Source organism: Pygocentrus nattereri, chromosome 9, assembly GCF_015220715.1.
Source record: "Pygocentrus nattereri isolate fPygNat1 chromosome 9, fPygNat1.pri, whole genome shotgun sequence".
Lineage (NCBI taxonomy): Eukaryota > Metazoa > Chordata > Actinopteri > Characiformes > Serrasalmidae > Pygocentrus > Pygocentrus nattereri.
In genome coordinates this window covers 34,835,414-34,857,809 of record NC_051219.1, presented here as the reverse complement: position 1 = coordinate 34,857,809, position 22,396 = coordinate 34,835,414, and the positions used below count along the sequence as shown (strand labels likewise).

General features: G+C 39.8%; 3 protein-coding genes across 3 annotated transcripts; 1 reads left to right on the top strand and 2 right to left on the bottom strand.

Annotated features, from left to right (window-relative positions):
* Positions 1 to 585: 585 nt before the first annotated feature.
* tmem82 (transmembrane protein 82) lies at positions 586 to 6,091 on the bottom strand. The gene is made up of 6 exons (XM_017708903.2): positions 5,899 to 6,091; positions 2,279 to 2,351; positions 1,956 to 2,130; positions 1,437 to 1,854; positions 1,131 to 1,315; positions 586 to 969 (listed from the first exon to the last, which is right to left on the bottom strand). The coding sequence occupies exons 1-6, from the start codon at positions 5,981 to 5,983 to the stop codon at positions 898 to 900; spliced, it is 1,008 nt and encodes a 335-aa protein (XP_017564392.1). The 5' UTR covers positions 5,984 to 6,091; the 3' UTR covers positions 586 to 897.
* Positions 6,092 to 9,084: 2,993 nt separating this feature from the next.
* Positions 9,085 to 14,508, bottom strand: sult1st5 (sulfotransferase family 1, cytosolic sulfotransferase 5). The gene is made up of 7 exons (XM_017708914.2): positions 14,105 to 14,508; positions 11,791 to 11,919; positions 11,600 to 11,697; positions 11,392 to 11,518; positions 10,320 to 10,414; positions 9,889 to 10,066; positions 9,085 to 9,806 (listed from the first exon to the last, which is right to left on the bottom strand). The coding sequence occupies exons 1-7, from the start codon at positions 14,247 to 14,249 to the stop codon at positions 9,667 to 9,669; spliced, it is 912 nt and encodes a 303-aa protein (XP_017564403.1). The 5' UTR covers positions 14,250 to 14,508; the 3' UTR covers positions 9,085 to 9,666.
* Positions 14,509 to 18,089: 3,581 nt separating this feature from the next.
* Positions 18,090 to 21,338, top strand: szrd1 (SUZ RNA binding domain containing 1). The gene is made up of 4 exons (XM_017706464.2): positions 18,090 to 18,244; positions 20,109 to 20,158; positions 20,238 to 20,501; positions 21,067 to 21,338. The coding sequence occupies exons 1-4, from the start codon at positions 18,194 to 18,196 to the stop codon at positions 21,158 to 21,160; spliced, it is 459 nt and encodes a 152-aa protein (XP_017561953.1). The 5' UTR covers positions 18,090 to 18,193; the 3' UTR covers positions 21,161 to 21,338.
* Positions 21,339 to 22,396: the final 1,058 nt, after the last annotated feature.

The window sequence follows — 22,396 nt, the reverse complement described above, 5'->3', positions numbered from 1 at the left end:
ACAGAGTAAAATATATTCATCATAAAAATAATGGGGTACTGTTCATAAGGTCTCACATGATGTACTCAGAAAAATGTGCGTAATATTTGCATATATTTGTATATTTGAATGCAGTCTTTTTTAGCTACGTGCACTATTTTATCCATTCTAACAAAAAAGCCATTAAAGTCGAACAGGCCAGCGGTGGATGAGTATATGTCAATAGACAGGCGTGAGGACATTGGGCCTTACTCACCAGTATCGTCCTAAGCTATCTAGATTTGTTCTTGATAAAGGTCCCAGGTCTGTGTCACTTGGCGTGTTCTTAAGCCACATAACTGTTTGATGTGCATGGATTCTGTTAATACCTTAGAACAAATCTCAAAAAAGAAAACACTGGTAAATGTCACAGATTTTGTTAAAACCATGTAAATGGGTTACTTCTTAAGAACAGTTGGTGAATGAAGCCCGTTGTCACTGTTGGGACAAAACCTTGTATCTCCATTTTTGTTGTTTACTATTTATTTAACTATTTTACATTATTCGAACACACTTCACATTATGTAAAAAGTTCATCATGAGTTGAGCGACAGAAATGGTCCAATATCCTTGAAAAACAGCATTTTTACTTAAACTTGCATTTAGAAGGCTTTTTCCTTTCTCCTGTAAAGCTATTACGTTGGAGACGTGTGGTTTTGTTCCGACAACTATGATATGTAGTCAACTTTTTACAAGTAATGAAAAGTTACTTTTACTGCTGTTATTTACTTTGAACAGTTTTTGATTGTAGGCATGAACACTGGGTATTTTAGAAGTTTCCTTTCCCCCTGAACAACAGTCTCTTTTTGGAGTCTGAAAACTTTTCTTGTCTTCTCTTCCAAAGTCCATTTCACACAGTAATTGGTGAGTCTTTAAGGCTCAGTCCAATTTCTTTTGTCTTCTCTGGTTTTCAGTTTTCATCACAGAACGTCTGGAAACATCTGCAACGTCCTGCATGGATACATGTTGGATACATGAAGTATTTGCATAGCTTCAAGCACAAAATTAAAAGTATAATTAAAATACTGGAGAAAAAAAACTATATTAGGAAGTTTGTGTTACCGTCAAGAATCAGCGTGATGATTACAACATACCGAGACAGTCCCACTCACCTTAAATGCACTGTCCAGTAGGTCCTGAGCTGGTAACAGACAGGCAGCTTCACCGATGAAGCACACCAGGATGTGGAGCACATCTGCCCATCTTCCTACAGTAAGCATTAAAACTAGTAGGCCCCCTAGCCGCACTATCACCATGTTCAGAAGGGCCTGACCGCTCGGCTGCCGGTGCTGTTCATCTGAAATAATAACAGAATTTTATAGCTGAGACGATACAAACACTTTACATTTCTTCTCCAGCTACTAAAATAGGAGTTTGATACTTGAGTAATAAGTCCTACTCCAGCCAATACTTCTCACCATTCATATAGATGATCAGAAGAGTGTAGCAGATTGTAAGAGGTGTCCAGAACCTCAAGGCTTCAGTAGTTGACAGAAAGTGTTGGTTGATGCTTGATATAGCAGCAATACTAGCCACACTAAAGGTCAGGATTAAGGCACTGCAAAGGAAGGGTAAGATGGAGGTGCCAGTAGTCAGGAGCCCAATACAGACGCCACAGTAGCGCTGAGTGCTGTGTATTGGGTACATCGCCTTTACATGATGCCATAGTCTAGAACACTGGCTGGCCAAAAACCAGCTCAGGCCTGCAGCAAGGAGGAGACTTAGCCAGGCTTGTGGTGCCTCCTCGTGGAGAAAATGAAGACTACAGTTGAATGCACATCCTAAAGAGAACTGGCACTGGACGAGTAACTGTAGTAAAGAGTCGCCCAGTTTGTCCTAGAAGAACAGTGGAAAAATATATTTTTTCTAGAGGATAATGTGTGCTGACAGCACATTTCAGCAGATCATTAGATAATCATATTTATATTGTGTCTTACGGATGGAGCTGTTAGTCGTGATGACACTGCTCGAAGGCAGAACTCAAGAACCACTAGTGATGCAACTCGAGAGCCCACAAAGCCGAGAATCACTGTCAGGATCCAGAACTGTAATTTTTGTATAAGACCACCATGACTACTCTTTTTTTTAATGTCATCTTTGCTGTCAGCAATACTGCAAAACAAGAAGAGTGTTATGAAGACATTAATATGACAATTACTGGTAACAATTGTTGCCATCAACAAATTTGGCATGATTTTTTAAAAAAAGGCTTTAGCTTGTATTTTGATTTGTTTTGTCATAGAACACCAAAGATTCTTACCTCTGCGCTTCAACGAACAAGTAAACTCTCAAAAGATTGCAAAGAACTGAGATCCCACACGCACCCACGAGTCCTGTCATAATGCCATCAGAAACATAAGTCAGTAACACATGCTTTTAGAATAAAACCATGCATAAAATATTTTCCTGGGATGTTTGAAAGCCTAGCTTAACATTATCTTGACCACTTAAACCCAAAGTATATGCTAGTAGGTCCAAAATTCCATTCTTCTCTTGTAACTACAAGCCTTAACTACATATTTGGTTCAAAGTAGTTGCTGGATAATAAAGATTAATAACTAATTCATATGCCAAGAGTATAATGGCATAAATACAATGTAGACAATGTATCAAGAATTTATCCGTTAAAGATTGGCCATAATAAACCATTAAAAAGAAAACGGCATTGTTGTTTACGCAATATATTTTAAAAATGGGATGAATGTAAATTTAAGTAAGGTACTGCATTAAAGAAATACATCTTTTTCATCAAAAAAAAAAAGAAAACTGCTGCTACCGCTCTGTGCTGTTTGCTCAGAGGTCTTTTCAAATGAAGCCTTGAATTTACATCACCATCCGGAGCCTAAACATAGCGAATATGTATATAAACCTGTCAAATTGAGCTAGAACTCTTGTCTGAATCTTTCTTCTTCTCAGCCTGGAATCCAGCACTCAGTAGCTGCCAAACAGGCAGCTCTTATTAGGTGAGTCAGAAAAAAAGTTACATGATCGGTTAAATCTTGTGTGCTGTAACTTTTGTGGTTGTTTGTGTGGGCTACAAGTTGCAAAAGTTTGGGAACCCCTGTTCTAAAACTCATTGATTTTCTGCTTCACTGAGGTATAAATATGATTTAACACGCTGAGCTCCTTTGTTCATCTTAGGAAACTTCAGACATACGTTTTCTCCAAGTCTCCAGAAAAGGTACAAGGTGCCCCTAAGTGTTGTCACACCACAAACCTAACCGTTTGACATGATTAAAACTGAGTTACTGACATGCCAAAATAGACAGAGAGAAATGTAATGAATTTGCTTTTTTCCATTAAAAATACCGACAAAACTACTTACTGACCAACACCATGTTCTCTGATGAACACCATCAAATAATGGAACTATGCCGTCTCCATGACTACCTAGAAATATCCTGATGATTGACACAATTTGATACAACTGACCGAAAATCTCTAAAGGAAACATTTTGACACCTTAAATCATGTCAGTGATGTAGCATTTGATTTGCAGCAAACAGCTAATGGCTCACGTCTATCAGGCATTTTCCCCAAATCACTAGAAATAGCTGCCATTAAGCCACTCTTAAAAAAGAGAAGTCTGGGTCCTTCTGTATTACACAATTACACATGTCTCCCGTCTTCCTTAGATGTGAGACGGATTTTAAGTAGATCTGACAAGCCACTTTTTACAGTGTGTGAGTCACAGAATACTTCTGGACAAGTTGGAAAATTGGGTGGGACCTTCTGGAACAGCTCTTAATTGGTTCAGGTCCTAGAAGGCCAGAGTTACTTTGTCGTGATTAGCAGCTAAGAATCTGACAGGGTGGCTATGACATACAGAATCCTCCAGGGATCAGGTCTCAGACCCCTTTCTGATTGTTATATGCTCCCTCTTGGCCAATTCCTACAGAACAACAACACTGATTGCCATAGTTATTTAGATGATACACAGATATACGTGGCTCTGTCACTTGATTACAGTCAAATAGACTCTCTGTTTTAAGGCATTTAAAAAAGAAAATTAACTATGTAATGTTTTTTTTTCATGATTAATAATGTGCAAAACCAAGATTTCTCTGTTTGGCAACAAAGAACAGAGACTTAACATTAGTGCACACCTCGATTCCCAGGCTCTGAAAGTCAAAGACTAAGACTGAAATCTTGGTGTTCGAATAGACTCAAACCCCACCGTCACTAGCCAAATCAAGTCAATCATCAAAACAGCCTTCTGTTATCTTAAAATATAGCCAGAATTAGGCATTTATCTCCAGGAGAGTGGACTACTGTAGTGATGTCTTAGCTGGACTTTCCAGAGAGACATTTAAACAGCCACAGCTCATTCAGAATGTTGCTGCAGATGTTTTAACCAGGACCAAGAGAACAGAGCATATTAATCCAGTACTAAAATCTTTAAACTGGCTTCCAGTTAGGTACAGAACATATTTTAAAGTGCTGTTATTAGTCTATTAATCACTGAATGGCTTTGATCCAGAATACATCTCTAATATTTTACATCATTTTGACTGAGTAGGTCTCTAAGATTTATGGATTCAGGTCATTATAGAGTCTACAGTCGAAACTAAAGCAGCATGTAGCTGTTATGCTGCAGAGAACTGGAACCAACTATCAGAAGTGATTATAGTGATTTTTATATCTACATTAAAAACATCTCTTTTGATGTGACTATTATTAGAAGTCTAAGATTTGCACTTTATTTATTACAGTACTACCTAAATATGTTCTTTGCATAGAATGTGTTGTAGATGGTTCTATATAGAACGTTTTTGAAAAGGGTCAATTTCTTAACAATAGAACTATATTGAGTGCTATATAGAACCCTTTTCCAAAAAGGTTCTGTATAGAACCATCTACAGCACATTCTCCATCAACCATTTATGTGATGCAAAGAGCACTTTAATCATGCAAAGGGTTCTTTGAGTGTTCATGGTTCTATATAGAACCATTTTCTTTACTAAAGAACCCTTGGACCCTTAGATGGCTTTTTGAAGACTGAACTTTTCATCCAGTGAAAGATAGTAACTCTGTGATCTTCTCCATTCAGGCTGCTGGATTGAGTAGAACATCCTCTTTTCATCAACTCTCCTGTTGGTTAAATTCAAGCACTGCTGTCTCATGAATTGATTGATACATTAGAGATGGTGATCTTCACCACTTAGAGTTCTGGAAAAGACTGATACTCCCTATTTTACTTTTTTTTTCACTCTTAGCAATCTGTTCTTCTTTTTCATTTTTCTTAAATATATGTAAAGCACACTGAATTTCCTTTGTGTGTGACGTGCTATATAAATGAACTTGCCTCTCCTTGGTTTGCTTGGAACACCTAAACTGATTGAGATGTTAAGTAAGGTTTTTTGGACTGGTGAGCTTAAATTTGTAATTGGGATTTCTTGGATTGTAAAAAGTAGAAAATACAACCAACTTCTAAGACTGAACTTTGGAGATGCGGAAACACATCCCTGCAGCTTTCTTTGTAAAACTGATGAGAATTAAAGCTGCAATAAAGACAAAGAATGAACACACTAAATACTGAAAATATGATATATTTAGATGTTGACACTGCCATATAATTCACTGGTAAGTATAAGTTTTCAGCTTTTTCTGACGTTAAAAAAATAAGTAACTTCTACTTAATGGTTTAGTGGAAATTTGGCTGAATATAAATGAGTTCTTGGTTATAATAAAAATGAACTTATTCTGTTTTAGTGTTTCTATAATAGTCCATTACAACATTTTCAGAAATGTAAATAAAGCAATCAAGAAAGTGAACTTAATTCTCTAAAAGTTATTTTCATTTTCTAAACCTTGAATTACACAGTTTAAGAAAGTGATTGTTAACATTTATTGAGTGTAAGATAATTCAAGACCCCTCACCTTGTAAAATACAGTTTAGAGGATTTGTTTCAAGTGTGAACCACGTAGGTAAACTTGGTACAAACGAGGAAAAGAAGGAAAACATCTCACCGTACCGTGACTGTACAAAAAAATTCAAATATGTCCAGCTTTGCAGTGCAGTAATAGAACTTGTGTATTACATTTACCAGTAGTTTGTATGTAAGCTGTAGGTTTGGAGTCTCAAAGGTCATTTCCCTGTTCATTCTAGCTTGCGCAATTGTCAAGCCTTCCAATGAGATGAGCAGTGATTAATCATGGTCATAGTAGGTCGGCTGCAGCAGCAGTTGCTAAAGCATTTGTGAATGATTAACTGCATGAAGTAATGGCTGAAACTTGCTCCTTCTGATTCTTCACTTACTGGTTTGCCTGCATGAGTGGTCCATCCACATTCACTTCATTCCTGAACAACAGTGGAGTAAAAGAAAAAACCTTCACTGTGAGAGCATATGTTGATGGTATTGCCTGAGAAAAAAAATAATAATCAGGGCCCTTTTTCAAGAAAAAGGCTTTATTTAAAAATATCCAAATAAAAGGATTGTAATCATTGTTTTTCAATAAAGTAAAACCAATTTGATAAATGTTTACATGGATTCTAATGTGTTAGTCCAGTGCAACTTCACAGGATTCAGTAGAACACTGTATATAGCTTTATATAAAAACAAAGAAATATTACATGTCCCAAATCATGAACAGACCTGTAGAAGAGTCTGAAATGGCAGGAAAAGCTGTATAACTTTGACAAATAGGAGTTTGAACTACAGTGGGCCAGTCCCAGATGGAGAAGTCCATGTGTTGTCTCTCCAGACAGGAGACCCCATGACACCTTTGCTGACTTTTTGTTCATAGTATCCTTGAATATATTATATATATAATATGGCAAGTTATTTCAAACCTGTGAACTGTAAAGTATATTTCTTCGTTCGGCAAATCCGACCTTCAGACTCACAATGAGGTAGGAGATCCACTATATTTCCAAAGGTATTCACTCGTCTGCCTTCACATGCATATGAACTTTTGTGACAGCCCATTCTTAATGCATAGGGTTTAATATGATGTCGGCCCACCCTTTGCAGCTATAACAGCTTCAGCACTTCTGGGAAGGCTGCCCACAAGGCTTAGGAGTGTGTTTATGGGATTTTTTTGACCATTCTTCCAGAAGCACATTTGTGAGGTCAGACACCGATGTTGGGCGAGAAGGCCTGGCTCGGAGTCTCCACTCTAATTCATCCCAAAGGTGTTCTGTTGGGTTGAGGTCAGTCAAGCTCTTCCACACCAAACTCGCTCATCCATGTCATTATGGACCTTGCTTTCCAAAATCTCTTGGTCTGCTGAAGCATTCAAAGTTCCTTTCACTGGAACTATGGGGCTGAGCCCAACTGCTGAAAAACAACCCCACACCATAATCCCCCTCCACCAAACGTTACCCTTGGCATAATGCAGCCAGACAAGTACCATTCTCCTGGCAACTGCCAAACCCAGACTCATCCATCGGATTGCCAGATGGAGAAGCATGATTCCTCACTCCAAAGAACACGTCTACATTGCTCTAGAGTCTTTACACCACAGAGTGCTTTACACCACTGCATTCAACGCTCTGCATCACGCTTGGTGATGTAAGGCTTGGATGCAGCTGCTCAGCCATGGAAACCCTTTCCATGAAGCTCTGTACGCTGTTCTTGAGTTTATCTGAAGGCCACATGAAGTTTGGAGGTCTGTAGTGATTGACTCTGCAGGAAGTTGGCGACCTCTGCACACTCAGCATCCGCTGAGCTTGCTCTGTCATTTTACGTGTCCTACCACTTCGTGGCTGAGTTGCTGACGTTCCCAATCGCTTCCACTTTGCTATAATACCACTGACAGTTGACTGTGGAATATTTAGTAGTGAGGAAATTTCATGACTGGACTTGTTGCACAGGTGGCATCCTATCACGGTACCACCCTTGAATTCACTGATCTCCTAAAAGTGACCCATTCTTTCACAACTGTTTGTAGAAGCAGTCTACAGGCATAGGTGTTGGTTTTATACACCTGTGGCCATGGAAGTGATTGGAACACCTCAATTCAATGATTTGGATGGGTGAGTGAATACTTTTGGCAATATAGTGTATCACAAAAGATCAAGTATCTTCCTAGATTCAAGCTGAATGCCAAAAACAAAACCTGAAATATTTGAAACCAATCATTTGCTAAAATCTAATTTTTGCTAACTGCAATTCTGGTTCAATTGCTTTTAGACTGTTTAAACCATTGTTTTGATTATAGAAAAGACAGAGGCCTTGCTGCCAACACAATAAACTGTAAGATTATGCATTGACAAGAACAATACATGTTGTACTGCGCTACTGTAAGAAAGGTGAAGTATTAAAAACACCATATGCCATAAACCATAAATCTGAGGAAAGGAAAAAAAATTACTTCTCATACAGTCAGAACAGAGGTATCTGCATTTGCATGTATCATGGTCCCTGTAACATCTAACATCATAGCCCTACTTTTTGTGCAATCTAAGCAAAGGAATTAATATTTGCTTGTGTCAGTAAAAAATAAAATAAAAGGGTTATTTTTACCTTCTTGTACAACATGGGCTCTGTGTTGTCAGTAATGTGTTGAGAGAGTATGATGTAACACAGCTCTTAACTATATTACAAAGGCCCTGTACTGACGCATTATGCTGCCTTGCTGAAATGTCCTACCACAGGGCATAAACATAGGTAGCCCCCTACAGAAAACCATGGGCAGGACATTTTGATGGCCTAAATCACAATCCTATTTGCCACCTTCTTGTTTGAATTTTCCTGTTCTGGCCTAAATGGCACAGCAGTTATTACAATGGCCACTGCAAACTGGATGTGCCGCGTTGCACAACGTCCAAAATATTTGAAACCATTGTTTTAATGCGCACACCAAGCACCAATTTCTCAGCACATCAAAGCGCTATGCAGCATTTAGCCGTTACTTCATTATATTAAAGCCTTATTGAGAAATCAGAAATCCACAGTAGATCAAGTGGCTTGAAATTTACACAGAGAAAGACAGACAGTCTTTTAGATAAACAGACACATGATCATGATAAGTTACAGTTGATGTTACGGTCTGAGCCTTTTTCGGGCTCATATCCTTCTGCTCAAAAAAACAGCCAGTATGTAGAGAGAAAGTATTGCCTGCCAAGTTTGATAATGACAACTTTAATTCAATTTTTAAAAGAGTGTAAAAATGAACATGAACCTGGTGTTTTTGGGTTCTCTGCTATGTGATGTGTCGGGTGTGCGAGAATGTAGCTACTGCACCATTTAAGGTAAATTCAAATAAGAATCTGGTAAACAAGAAGCTGACTTCAGCCTTGTTTAAATCTCCCTCTCAGAAAATGTTACCAGCATTAAAAGAATAAGTAGGATCTTTTGAAAGCCTAAATCACCTTATCAGAGGGTAAGCAGTGATATTAAATTGGACAATACAACAGACCTGAAGTAAGGCTGAATTAATGTTTAAAACAAGTTACTATGCTATAGTACTGATAGCTCGATAGGTAGGACATACTGCTAGGACACTGGTCTTTCGGATTCAGCCATCGGTGATAGCGTTACTAGTCAGCTAGGTGACAGATAGAAGATAGATTACAACACTGCAATCTAGTGGTGCTTAAACCATTCATTAAAAATTGATAGTGTTTTTAGGAATCAATACAGTATCACAAAACAGAGATGCTCAGGTGTATCAATATTTTCTTACACCCCTACAATGAAGTACCTACAGTGAGCATGTGAGGTTTTGTTCACATAAAGAAAATCGAAAAGGAATAGGAGTAGCAGCCATTGTTTTGTGGTAGTGCTCTTCAAACGCAGCATTTTCTTGTGGACTGAAGTGATTTTGCCAGTCACCAACCTCCCCTGTGAAAAAAACACAAAAAGTGTACATATCTAAAATAATCAAGAAAACTCTCATTCATATCTCATAGAAACAAAAACCTACCTTTTCTCATGAATTCTGAAGCTTTACGGTCAAATATGCCAGACAGTGTTGAGTAATTGGCCATAGGGTTCTTTTGCATTGCAGCAAATGTGGTCATTTTCACAATATTACCAACCACACTCTTTGATAAGCGGTGTCCTAAGAACTCAGCAATGCGGACGACCTCCCGAGCAGGGTTCTGGTGTTAAGAAACAGTTCAGTCACATACACAAATTTAACTTTTGACGGCTTGTAATGGATTTCACAAAAATAAATGGACACACTGTCCTGAGGTGCAGCGTTCAAAAGGCTATCTGACCAACAAAACACCTACATCTTGTATAACAAGTGGCATAAACATACAAGTGTTACCAAAAAAAAAAAAAAAACAGCAGATATGACAAAATACATAAAGCAGAAGCGGTGTTTGAGGGTAAGGTTTAACATCATACCTCTTTCATATCTTCATAAAAGAGGTAGAGAATGTTCTTGTTTTGCTTTTCTCTCCAGTATCCTTTGACATGATCATACCAGGAGCCCCAGCATACTGCAAAGTCAATATGTTGACTTTATTAAGATGGACTATACTTTTGAGAGAAGAACAATCAAGAGTTCTTAATTAAAGGGTCCATATCACAGCAAACCAAATTCCTTACTTTTTTGGACGTATGGTGTAATGCACTCTAAAGAGTTTCTTTAGAAAAGACAATGGTTCTCTAAAAACCATGAACATTCAAATAACTACTTGCATGCTTAAAGGGTTCTTTGCATGGTGAAGAAGTTCTGCAGACTGATGTGGCTATACACAGAATGTTTTTGAAAGTGGTTCTATAAAGCACCAAAAAGGGTTCTCCTATTGTAACAAGAATGACATTGTCCATTTGTAATACTACTACGACCATTTTCCAAAAGGTTCTGTATAGAACCATATGTACAAAACACTACTATCTGAAGAACTATTTCATGCAAAGAACCCCTGAAGCAAGCAAATGGTTCTTTGAATGTTCATGTTTATATATATATATATATATCACCAAGTGCAATGCAAAGCGTCAAATGCAGTGGTGTAAAGTGCTGCCACTGGACTCAAGTTCCAGTGAAAGGAACTCAATGCTTAAACAGACCAAGACATTTTGCACAATTTCATGCTCCCAACTTTGTGGAAACAACCCCTTCCTTTTCCAACATGACTGCGCACCTGTGCACAAAGCAAAGTCCACAAAGACATGGATGAGCTAGTTTGGTATGGAAGAAACCCGGCCTTCTCGTCCAACATCAGCATCTGACCTCAAAAATGCGCTTCTGAATGAATGGTCAAAAATTCCCATAAACACTCAAACCTTGTGGAAAGCCTTCCCAGAAGAGTTGAAGCTGTTATAGCTGTTATACACACTTAAAAAAAGATGGATCTTCAAGAGTTGTTTAGTTCTTTTCTATATGGAACCATTTTCTTTACTAAAGAACCCTTGGAGAACCATCTTTAAGAGTATACTTATTAAGCAGACATAATTACTTAATACTTACATTGTCCTTTCATGAACTTTTCTAGGTACTCTGGCCACGGTCCTGGCTCAGGCTGGGTAAGGTTCATGCGATCAAAATGAAAGTATGACACCACTGTGTCTTTAGGATTGCGAGCCACATATATCACCTGTTAAGCACATTGATCTGCGTTAGATTTTAAGCATTCAACGTTGTCACAAGGGTAAAAATGAATCTCTATTGCTCCAACCTTGCACCCTGCCTCCCAGAACGACTGAGGTACAAGCTGGATGGGTAGATGAGTTTTGATAACCCTGGGAGGATCCATCTTCTCTAGTTTAGTCATGCCTGAGGTATCAAACAATGCACACATTGTTGCAAGATGTCAATGTACTTTCAGTTGGCCATTTGAACTGTTAAAATATCTTGCTGAACTCTAACCAGAAACGGATGGATCTGGAGAGGTCATCTCAAGGAAAGGCATTCGGATGTAGGTGGGAGCTCGCCTGCATTTCTCTTCATTACCTTCATTTAGAATCAGATCCACTACTTCCTGCGTCCACGTAGTACCTTGGGAAGAAAAGCTCTTAGAAAATGACCCACAGTAAAGACTACAGTATACTATCCATTCTAAACTACCCTTTCCATTGGGCTGTATATATAATGCTTCTGTTCTCAGGTCACTGCACTGTTTGACTTTAATTTGAGAATTAAAGTTAATTTTAGAAATTAAAATATTCAAGGACTAGCCCCAAAGTATATTGGATATGCATAAAAATGTAATTTTTAATTATGACTAATGACACGTCTCTTCATATTAAAATGGTGCTTTGCATCACTGACAGTCCTTGTTTAACAGCTAATTTCCTTCATCATTTTCTTTAATATCTTTGTTTATCTATTCTATACTCTTTTTTTTCGTTCTTTCATTTCTTTATTTTACGTACACTCACCAGCCACTTTATTAGGTACACTTGTCCTGTTGCTTGTTAACACAAACAGCTAATCATCCAATCACATGGCTGCAACTCAATGCATTTAGGCATGTAGAGGTGGTCAAGACAACTTGCTGAAGTGCAGACCGAGCATCAGAATGGGGAAGAAAGGTGATTTAAGTGACTTTGAACATGGCATGGTTGTTTGTGTCAGACGGGCTGGTCTGAGTATTTCAGAAACTGCTGATCTACTGGGATTTTCAAGCACAACCATCTCTAGGGTTTACAGAGAATGGTCTGAAAAAGAGAAAATATCCAGTGAGCAGCAGTTGTGTGGACGAAAATGCCTTGTTGATGTGAGAGGTCAGAGGAGAATGGGCAGACTGGTTCGAGATGATAGAAAGGCAACAGGAACTCAAATAACCAACCAAAATCTCTGAGGAATGTTTCTAGCACCTTGTTGAAAGTATGCCACAAAGAATTAAGGCAGTTCTGAAGGCAAAAGGGGGTCCAACCTTTTACTAGCAAGGTGTACCTAATGAAGTGGCCAGTGAGTGTATATCTTATTTAGATTATTGCATGTGATTCTAATGTATTTTATGTTACTTCCAAATACACATTTGATTTGTTTTATTTTAATCTATGATTTTTTTTTATTGTTGCATATGTCATGTTTTTCTCATTCTTGTCTGGGTTCTTACAACTGTGTGTCAGTGTGTAAAGCACTTTGAATCACAATTGCTTCACCTCCTGTAGTACTGTCTTATAGTAATCTACTACACAAGGATTACAAGGATACAGCCATTAACACCCCATTAGAATATGTAGATGTTTCTTTACGCGAGTAAATAGTTCTTGTCTATGATAAAAAGTGGCATCTGGCAGCAGGAAGTGGCAACTCTGCCATCCGGAAACAACACATACTGGCATTAGTGGCCCTCACCAGTGGCACTAAACGGCCAGTGCCACTCCTGAGCGGCACATGCCAGTGGCTTTCGCCTCAGTAAATGGCCAGTGCCACTCCTGAAAAAATAAATAAAACCACCTGATAAATAGTCTATACATCGTTTAGATGTAGCATGAACAGCACCACAATGAAGTCAGTCATTAGTATGAGTACATCCAACACGAGCTGCTTTCTTCAACTCTGTGCCACAACAAAGGCCTGCATTCAGTATTCAACTAGAGTCTAGATTCCAATTAGCATTCCTGCTATTGTTGCATAGCCTTCAGCTAAAGCGGCTCATTTCGCTTAGAATCGTCCGCCAAACAGCAAACCAGTGAACCAACAAAATCACAGACAATCTGCACCAAGTCTTCAGGTCAACATTCCTCCATGACGCCCCAGGCTCTGATGGCCGATGGTGGCGCTATGGTGTTACTGCTAGTTAGCCGAGCCCAGTAGCCGCTGTCCAGTCACTGCTTAACTAACAGGAGCTGCTGGCATGTGCCCGTTTTGAGAGGCATGCGCCGTTTCTGTGTGGCAGGTGCCACTAATTGCGCGGCACGACCGGCATGCGCCACTCGCCACCAGTTGTTGGTGGCAGGTGCCACTCGCCAAGTGGTACATGCCAGTACGCGCCATTCACAGGCGGCGGAGCTGCCACAACCTGCAGCCAGATGCCACTTCGGGACTGAAACTCAACCCCCTCTCCTACACTCTTAAAGGGTTCCTTAGTAAAGACAATGGATTGACCTCGGAACAGTTAAAGCACCCTTTTGCTGCTGTTTAGAGCCACTTTCGAGAAGGTTCTCCACGCATTAGAGACGACTCAAGATTATTAATGAACAGAATTTCAACCCAGAAAAAGTGGTCCTACCTGCTTTAGGGTATGTGGCAACAAGCAAATCATCTTTAAACGCTTGAAACTTCTCAACTCTGGCGAAGTGTCTGGCTACGGGCTCTTGTAAGGGAATCCCCCTCACAGAAACCGAGGGGTAGCGCGAGCACACCGTCCTTTCCATCCTGCAGGTGAATGACAGACAGTCGCACTCTCGTCCACTTCGGGGTTAAAGTGTTGCGGGACGGCGGACCCAAGCGCAGAACTGAAGCCCAGCAAAAACAAATACGTAAATGGGCAACAGAAAACACACGTAAGGGGGTCAGGGACGTGGAAGTAAAGGGCAAACCAAAGAGACGTCACGGACAACGTGCTCAAACAGAAGCTACTTAACTAGTAAGGAGAAATCAACTAATTGAAAACACAGACGCTGCCACCGTGACTATGGCGGGTCCTGCGCTTTTCCTGCGCTTTCCCTGCCGTACCGATCACCCCCTGTACAAAGGGGGACAAACATTGGCGTTTGCAGCGCCTTTATATACGAGGGCTTCCAGACGCGTCGAGTTTTTTTTTTTTAATAAAAATTTTTATTGAGGAGTTTCACATAAAAAATTACATAGCAGCATTATGTCATAAGACACAGTTCAAATGTCACTGAGTAAAAACAAAAAACAACCTCAGTTTTTCTTTTTGTTTTAAACATAACCCCGATTCACTTACTCACACAAACACACACACACACACACACACATACCCACACAGCAGGACAAAAACATAGAAGAGGGAGGGAAGAAAAGGGGAAAAATAAAAATAAATAAATAACAATAATAATAATAACAACAATAATAATAATAATAAAGGGGGGGGTGTCATGGAGGGAAAATTATTCTGATGGCAAAGATTTCAGTGAATCAAAATATGACAAGAATGGATTCCACTTATCGTAAAATTTTGAAGTATGTGCCCTCAGAGTAAATCTAACTTTCTCCAATTTAAGGAAATGAGTCATGTCATGGAGCCACATTGAAATCGAGGGAGGTTTAGAGGCCTTCCATAGCAAAAGAATACAGTGTCTCGCTATTAATGATGAAAAACCTATAACGTCTGACTGAGCCTGTGAAATTGTAGGCAATCCTGAGGAAAGACCAAATATTGCTATGAGTGGACAGACATTGATACTGACCCCAATAACTTCAGACACTATCTCAGAGTAATCTGACCAAAATTTAGAAATACTGGGGCACGAAAAAAAACATATGGGTTAGATCACATGGAGAAGTGGAGCACCTCTCATATTTGTCAGTAACTGCCCCAGGATAGAATTTAGACAATTGAGACTTAGAATGATGAATTCTATGCAGTACTTTAAACTGAATTAGCTGAAGTCTGGCACAAAGTGCAACAAAGCGTACACTATTAATAGCCTTTTCCCAAGATTGCTCAGATAGATGGAAGCCCAGTTCTGCCTCCCATGTTTGTTTGATTTTAGTAAGGCAATTTATATCCATGAGGTATGAATATATCTTCGATATAAGCGACCTTTGAAAGGGATCTAAATCCAACAGATCTTCCCACGTCTGACCCAGTGGCATGTGGGTAGAGTTTGAAAACAGTGAAGACAAACAACGACTAATTTGAAAATAACGAAACAGATGCAAGGAAGGTAAATTAAAGGTTGCAGACAATTGGGTGAAACTACAGAAAGTACCTTCCTTATAAAGGCCTTAATCCCTCTATCACGCCATAATTTAAAAGCTGTGTCATTTAAACCGGGAGGAAATAAATGATCATTTAGAATGGGCATCTTTGTGGAGCCTAATGTAAATTTAAAATGGGACCTGAACTGAGACCAGATACGAATAGAAGAAAGAACTAGTGGGTTATTTGTAAATGTTTTACATTTAACTGGAATCGGGGCAGTTAATAAAGCAAGACCCGAGGAAGGAGAACAAGAGAGATTCTCCAGTCTACACCACAGCAGTTCAGGAGAGTGAAGCCAGTAAAGCATCTTGTGAATATGAGCTGACCAATAATAGTACAAACAATTTGGGAGAGCAAGCCCACCATCAAATCTGAACCTTTGTAAAAGAATCTTCTTAACTCCATCCCATATAAATGTGGAAATGAGTTGGTCAAGCGATTTCAAAAACTTTTTGGGTAAATACAAGGGAATTGTTTGAAACAAAAAAAGAAATCTAGGCAAAACATTCATCTTTATTACATTTATCCTACCAACAAGTGAAAGGAGAAGAGACCCCCATCTCTCCAAATCTGATTTAAGTTTGTTAAGCAAAGGAGAGAAGTTAGAGTGGAAAAGAGATGCCAATGTACGAGTTATTAAAATCCCCAGATATCTGAAGCCAGATGGAACGAATTTAAAGGGCAATGCTGATTGATTTAGTGACAGTGCCAGTGAGTTCACTGGATAGCATTCACTTTTCAGAAAGTTGAGCCTGTACCCCCAAAAATGAGCTTCTTCAAAAGTGACAAAATTGAAGGAAGACTACAAATAGGATCGGTTACATATAACAGCAAATCATCTGCATATAATGACAACTTCAATTCTATACCAGAACGGAACATACCCTGTAAAGTTTTAAGGGACTTAATTGCAATGGACAAAGGCTCAATGGAAAGGGCAAACAATAACGGAGATAAACTACAGCCTTGTCTCGTCCCGCGTGATAAAGAAAAATAATCAGAGTACATATTATTGGTGTGGACACTGGCCTGGGGAGAGGAGTATAAAAGTCTTATCCAGGATATAAAGTTGTCTCCAAATCCAAATTTTTGTAAAACAAAAAAAAGATAATGCCACTCAACTCGGTCAAAGGCCTTTTCAGCATCTAAAGAAAGAACAACCTCAGGAGCAGAGGTTGAATGTCCAGTGTAGATGGTATTCAAAAGTGTACGAATATTAAAAAAAAGCTGTCGTCTTTTGATGAAACCATTCTGATTGTGGGAAATGATTTTGGGAAGAACATTCTCCAAGCGCAGAGCCAAAGCTTTGGACAACATTTTTACATCTACATTTAACAAAGATAGAGGCCTGTATGAAGCACAGAGATTAGGATCTTTGTCCTTTTTAACAGCAGAGCGATATGTGCTTGAGTCATAGAGGGAGGTAAAGAATTCGAAATGAGAGATTCTTCATATACTTCTAGGAGAAGTGGGGCAAGCTTATCCTGAAGTTTTTTCAGGATGCGTCGAGTTAGTCTTGATTGCCAGCACCTTGCCGCTGTCGCCCTCTGCCGGCCGCAGGTGGCGCGGGCTGGGCGCCTTGCTGCCGACGCCCTCTGCTGGCGGCAGGCGGTGCAGGCTGAACCCTTACTTAAAGTATTTCAAGTATTTTACTTTCAGCCCAGAGGCAGAAAGTCACTAATTATTAACTTCATCTCCTGTAGCACGGGCTTGATTCTTGACTCCCTGCTTGTCATGAACTCGTCAAGTTTAAATATACCAAAACTTGAAAACTTGAATTTTGGCTGTTTTTGAATTCCCTGATTGTAGGTTCTACAATACTTTTTAAATGTTATCTTTCTGGTTTGTTTTTTTTTCTGTTGTTGGTGTCTTTTGACTGATGCTGTCTTATCATATTTGTATGTCTGCATTTAGAGTGAATTTTCAAAACCTCAAAAATCAAGCGTGAGATCTTCCATTGCCACTGTTTAGACATGCTGCATGACAAACCTTCTACAGCCCACACAGAAATAGTCTAGCTGTACTGTTCTTCAGACAAGTAAATATAAAATAGTTGAAACCCACAATGTTACTTTTTGAAAACTTTACCAATGTTTACATACTAAATCAAACTCTTCAAAAACAAGTGAAGAAAAAAAATCCAGGATAAGGACCATTCATTGTGCAAGAAGAGTAAAAGTATCAGTATCGGTACTTGTATCGCGATGCTCATATCAGCCGGTATCGGAGCTCAGAGAAGATGAGCGGTATCGCCCAGCGGTAGCGACGCTCAGGCGCTCCTGGACAGTAGGTGCCGATAAAGCGCAGCCTGTCGATTAGCACATGTAGCAGTGAAGGGTCCGCCGTCTCGCAGAAGAAGAAAATATGCCTCGGTGCATGCAGGCAGCGGAGGAAACCCCGCCGAGCTAAAGCTAGCAAAGTAGGAACATGGAAGATGAGGAGGTCGCCGAAAGCTGGGAAGAAGCTGCTGACAGTGGGGTAAGTGTGCGATGTTTCCACCCGCGGGGTCTGGTCGGACTCGTTCCGTCGAAAAGTCGCTCTGTTCGGCTGCGAATGGACGCGCTTAGCGGGCTGCTGGCAGCGGGTTACGGAGGAGCTGTAGGCCGCAGTGGAAATGGATCCGGAGATGAGGGTCTTGTGGAGTATTTACTGTTTTAAAGCGGTTCAGAAAAGGCCGAAGAGGATGTGAACACTGTTCCACATGCGCTAGAAGTCGCATTTCGACATTATTATCCAGCAGCCTTTAGCGTTAACTAGCCTTTTATAACGCTACTACGACAGCTAGCTAAGTTAGCTAGGTTAGGTGGCTAGAAGCTCTCCGTGTAACTTTCTAGTTAAAGAAGTTGTCCTGTTTGGTGGCTGTAACCAGCGTGAAAGGGAGCACGGTTCTGATCAAGGGTCTTGACCATTGCAGTGGTCAGCTGGTGGTGTGACGTTAGGCTACATTTTGCGTCGTAGAAGTATCTTGACTTTGATTTCAGCTTTTATCAAAAAGTTTTGTCACTGGATGCTGGGCAGATACTAGATTTAGCCTTTATTCGGGTTTTGTCGGTCAGCAGCAACGTGAAGTTTATTAATGTTTGCCGTTAAACTAGTAGCTAGTGTTCTAGGTACAGTTTAGTGTATGACAAAACATGACATTAAAGGGTGGGTGGTGGGGTGGGTTGGGGTGGCGTGGGGTGGGTTGGGGTGGGGGTGGCCGCTGTGCTCTTTTAATATCGTATTAGTGACTGTAATCTTGTTTGTTTCGTCCAAGTGAACTGAAAGGACAGATGTGAAACTGAAACCGAGACACAACACTGTCTGTGATAGTGACTATATGGGCGGTAACTCATTATCAGTCTATATCCCGATATAGGCATAGCTTTGAGAAGAACACCATATACGCTCCACACCTGGTTATTCTCAAAAATATGCCTAAATGTGGACACAGAATGACCTCCTCTGACAGTGGGTAACTTCCCATAAATTCACTATTGTAACTTTAGATAATAAGATGTTAACATAAGATGCCTTTGTCATTGCACAGTGTACAACGAAATTGAGCAGCAATCCAACGGCACTGTCTACATACAAAACAACGAAACATAAGGCTAAAATATATAAAGTGCAGATTTAAGGGGAAAAAAGTAAAAAAAAACTTAAATATAAAGAAAAGGACTATGAAACTATATATTCTAAACAGACATTAGACAAGTGAGGTATCAGTTGGTTATTGCACATTCCTTGGATAGCTTATAGAGACATATGATATTGCACATCTTAAGAATTATTGCACAGAAAGAATATAGGTTATAGATTCGAGAACAAATGAATAATAAACAGGTGGAGTGGAACACTGGAACAGTGTGAAGTGTCCTATGAAGTCAGTGCCAGTAAAGAGTTGTAGTGGTGCTCAGTCACTTCTATAGAAATTCATTGTCAGTGTGTGTGTGTTCGGAAGTGTTCAGTTCCTGTACGGCTCTGGGGTAAAAACTTGTTTTTAAGTCTGTTTGTCCGGGATGAGAGAGGCATATAAACATTTAGGTCTATCAGGTTAAATTTTGGTTTGTTTTTTTCCTCTCCAAATAAAAACTTTGAGTATATTGTATGCCCACCAGTGTTATGAAGTCGAGATTTAGTGCCTCCAGTTCAGCAGCTAAACCTCTGAACTGAAATTCATCCCTGCTATGAATTTAGCTGCTGCACTGAGGATGTATAAATAACTCTGTGAAACTGAGACACTTGGCAGTGGTACACTGAGGCTCCGTCTGCAAGCATATGCTGCTCTTTATGTTTTGAAAGACAACTCTGATGCTTGTTTTAGAGAAGATGTCCTTGTAACGTTGCATTCCTATTTCAGGAAATGGAGAGAAGATTAGAGGAGAAGCTGCGGATTAGTCAGAAAGAGAGGTATGGTAAATGTCAGATGTTCAGTCCTAATTTGGGGGAGTTCTGTTTTTACCATAAGCAACCCTTGCTTTCCCTCCAGACTTTCAGGTGGGAGTTCGGGTCGCTCACCAATGAAGACAGCTATCATGATCCAGGACGACTCCCTTCCAGCCGCACCCCCTCCACAGATCCGCATTTTGAAACGACCCACCAGCAACGGAACCTTAGGATCTTCTGTAACGCGGAGCCGACCCTCGCCACAAGTGAAGTCCTTAGCTCAGAGGGAGGCAGAATACGCTGAAGCCAGGAAACGAATCCTTGGTAGTGCTGATGACACACCTCAGGAGAGACCCAGTTCAGACAGGTAGTTCAAAATTCCGTCCCCCTCCTTCCCTTTCCTTGTTCTCTTCTGCCATGTAGATCTGTGGTGTTGGCCCACATGACCATGTGACAGATTAGTGCTTATCACAAGAGGAGGTGCTTTGTATTCGCTGAAATCAAACTTGACTACTTTACTTTGTTGTTTTTTGTTATAGGAATGGTTCATTATACCCTGTAAAAGATGATTCTCATGTTCTTGTAATCTTTGATTGATGTGTAGTGACCCATTGCCCCTTTTTGAAAAATTTTAGTTGTTAGCTTGCACCTGTGGGGATGGAACCTCCCATTAGTAAGATGTTACACCCTCACCTATAATATATAATCTCAAAATGGTCTGGTAGTTTGGAGGCCCTCCCTGATATCGAGTTTCCTATGGAAATAAGTAACAAAAGGAAATTGTCATGATTTCTGATTCATGTTGACTTTCAGCATTTTGAACATATTTTGGCTGAAGTACATTCAGGGAAATTGTCTTTATTGAATATGCTTTTAAAGGTTATAACTAAACATGTGATTCTCATGCTTAAACAATCTCTCTTCATAATTAGATCACCACGTTCAGAGGACACAAGATCAAACAACCATGTGGTTCGGCAGCCAGCAGGTCCAGATGGGACGCAAGGCTTTCGTCAGCGCAGATAGGAATAAAGATCTAGGAGGAGAGGAGCTGTTGGTCTCCTAGTGTAATGTTAAAATTTATTTTTATCAATATTTAGGATATGGGATGTTTATGAAATAAGAAGAAAATCCCTTCACACCCATCATGGCTCTTGAGTCAGCATGGAATGTAAAAGGGGAGGAAGTAACATGGAAGAGTGAAAGGGGGGGGGGGGGGGGGGGGGGGGGGGGGTGGGGGAGGAAATTTTTTTTTTTTTTTTTAAACCCCATTTTACACTGTGATGAGGACTTCTTCTGGACAATGCTCACTGTGATCCCCTTCCCCCCACCCAACGAACTGCAAATCGGCCCCCCAACCATAACACCTAACTCAACTGTGACTGGCGACCCATCTGCCAATGGACAGCTTTTGGCCATTAAGTGACTTGGAGTTCAACTGGTTGGAATAGAAAGTGTAGTGAGATGAATAAGGATGTCATGGAAATAATGTAAAAGAATGACACAAGGGCACCAGCTCTCAGCAATAATGTTTGGCATATTGCTCTTCATGATCTTTGTCATCCCTTTCCATGTGGTTCTTCCCAAGCTTTTGTATTAGTCATTTTGGTCTCTCTCTCTTTTATTTTGGCTATTTATGGCCTAGTCTGCTGAATGCCATAAATTTTTAATTGGGAAGGGAATGGTAAGGGGTTCTGTAGAAACTTGATGTCTCAAATTTGGTTGTTTACTTTTTTTCTTCTTTTTTTAAACTGCTGGATCTTCCGAGTGTCCTGATTTCTACATAAAAGAAAAATGAAAAAGTAGCAGAGGATTCACACATTTGAGCATTTTCCTGCCTTTTTATGATTTGAGAAGGTAGTGATTTTTTTTAGCAACCTCTGTCACACTTTTTCAAAATGAACTAATCAGATGAAAATAACTTCTCTAAATGTATGCGGTGCTGGAAAGAACCAAAGGGAGATGTGCAGGGGCAAATGAATACTGCTGGATCCTCTTGCTTCCCTGTCTCTTTGTATCTGCTGTCAGTTTTTTTTTTTTTATTTCTTCATTTTCTTTACTGATGTAGGAACTCAGGTTGTTAAAACTGCAAGAGACTGAATTAAAACATCAATTTAATTTTTAATCTAATGTTGGTGCAGTAGCACCATTGTGGTGCCGTAGCCTTCATTACATGTAGATTAAGACCATCTGCAGGAAGGGCACCTCTAAAAACGATTACTGCATATCTTGGAGGAATTTTATTTTTAAACAAATAATTGT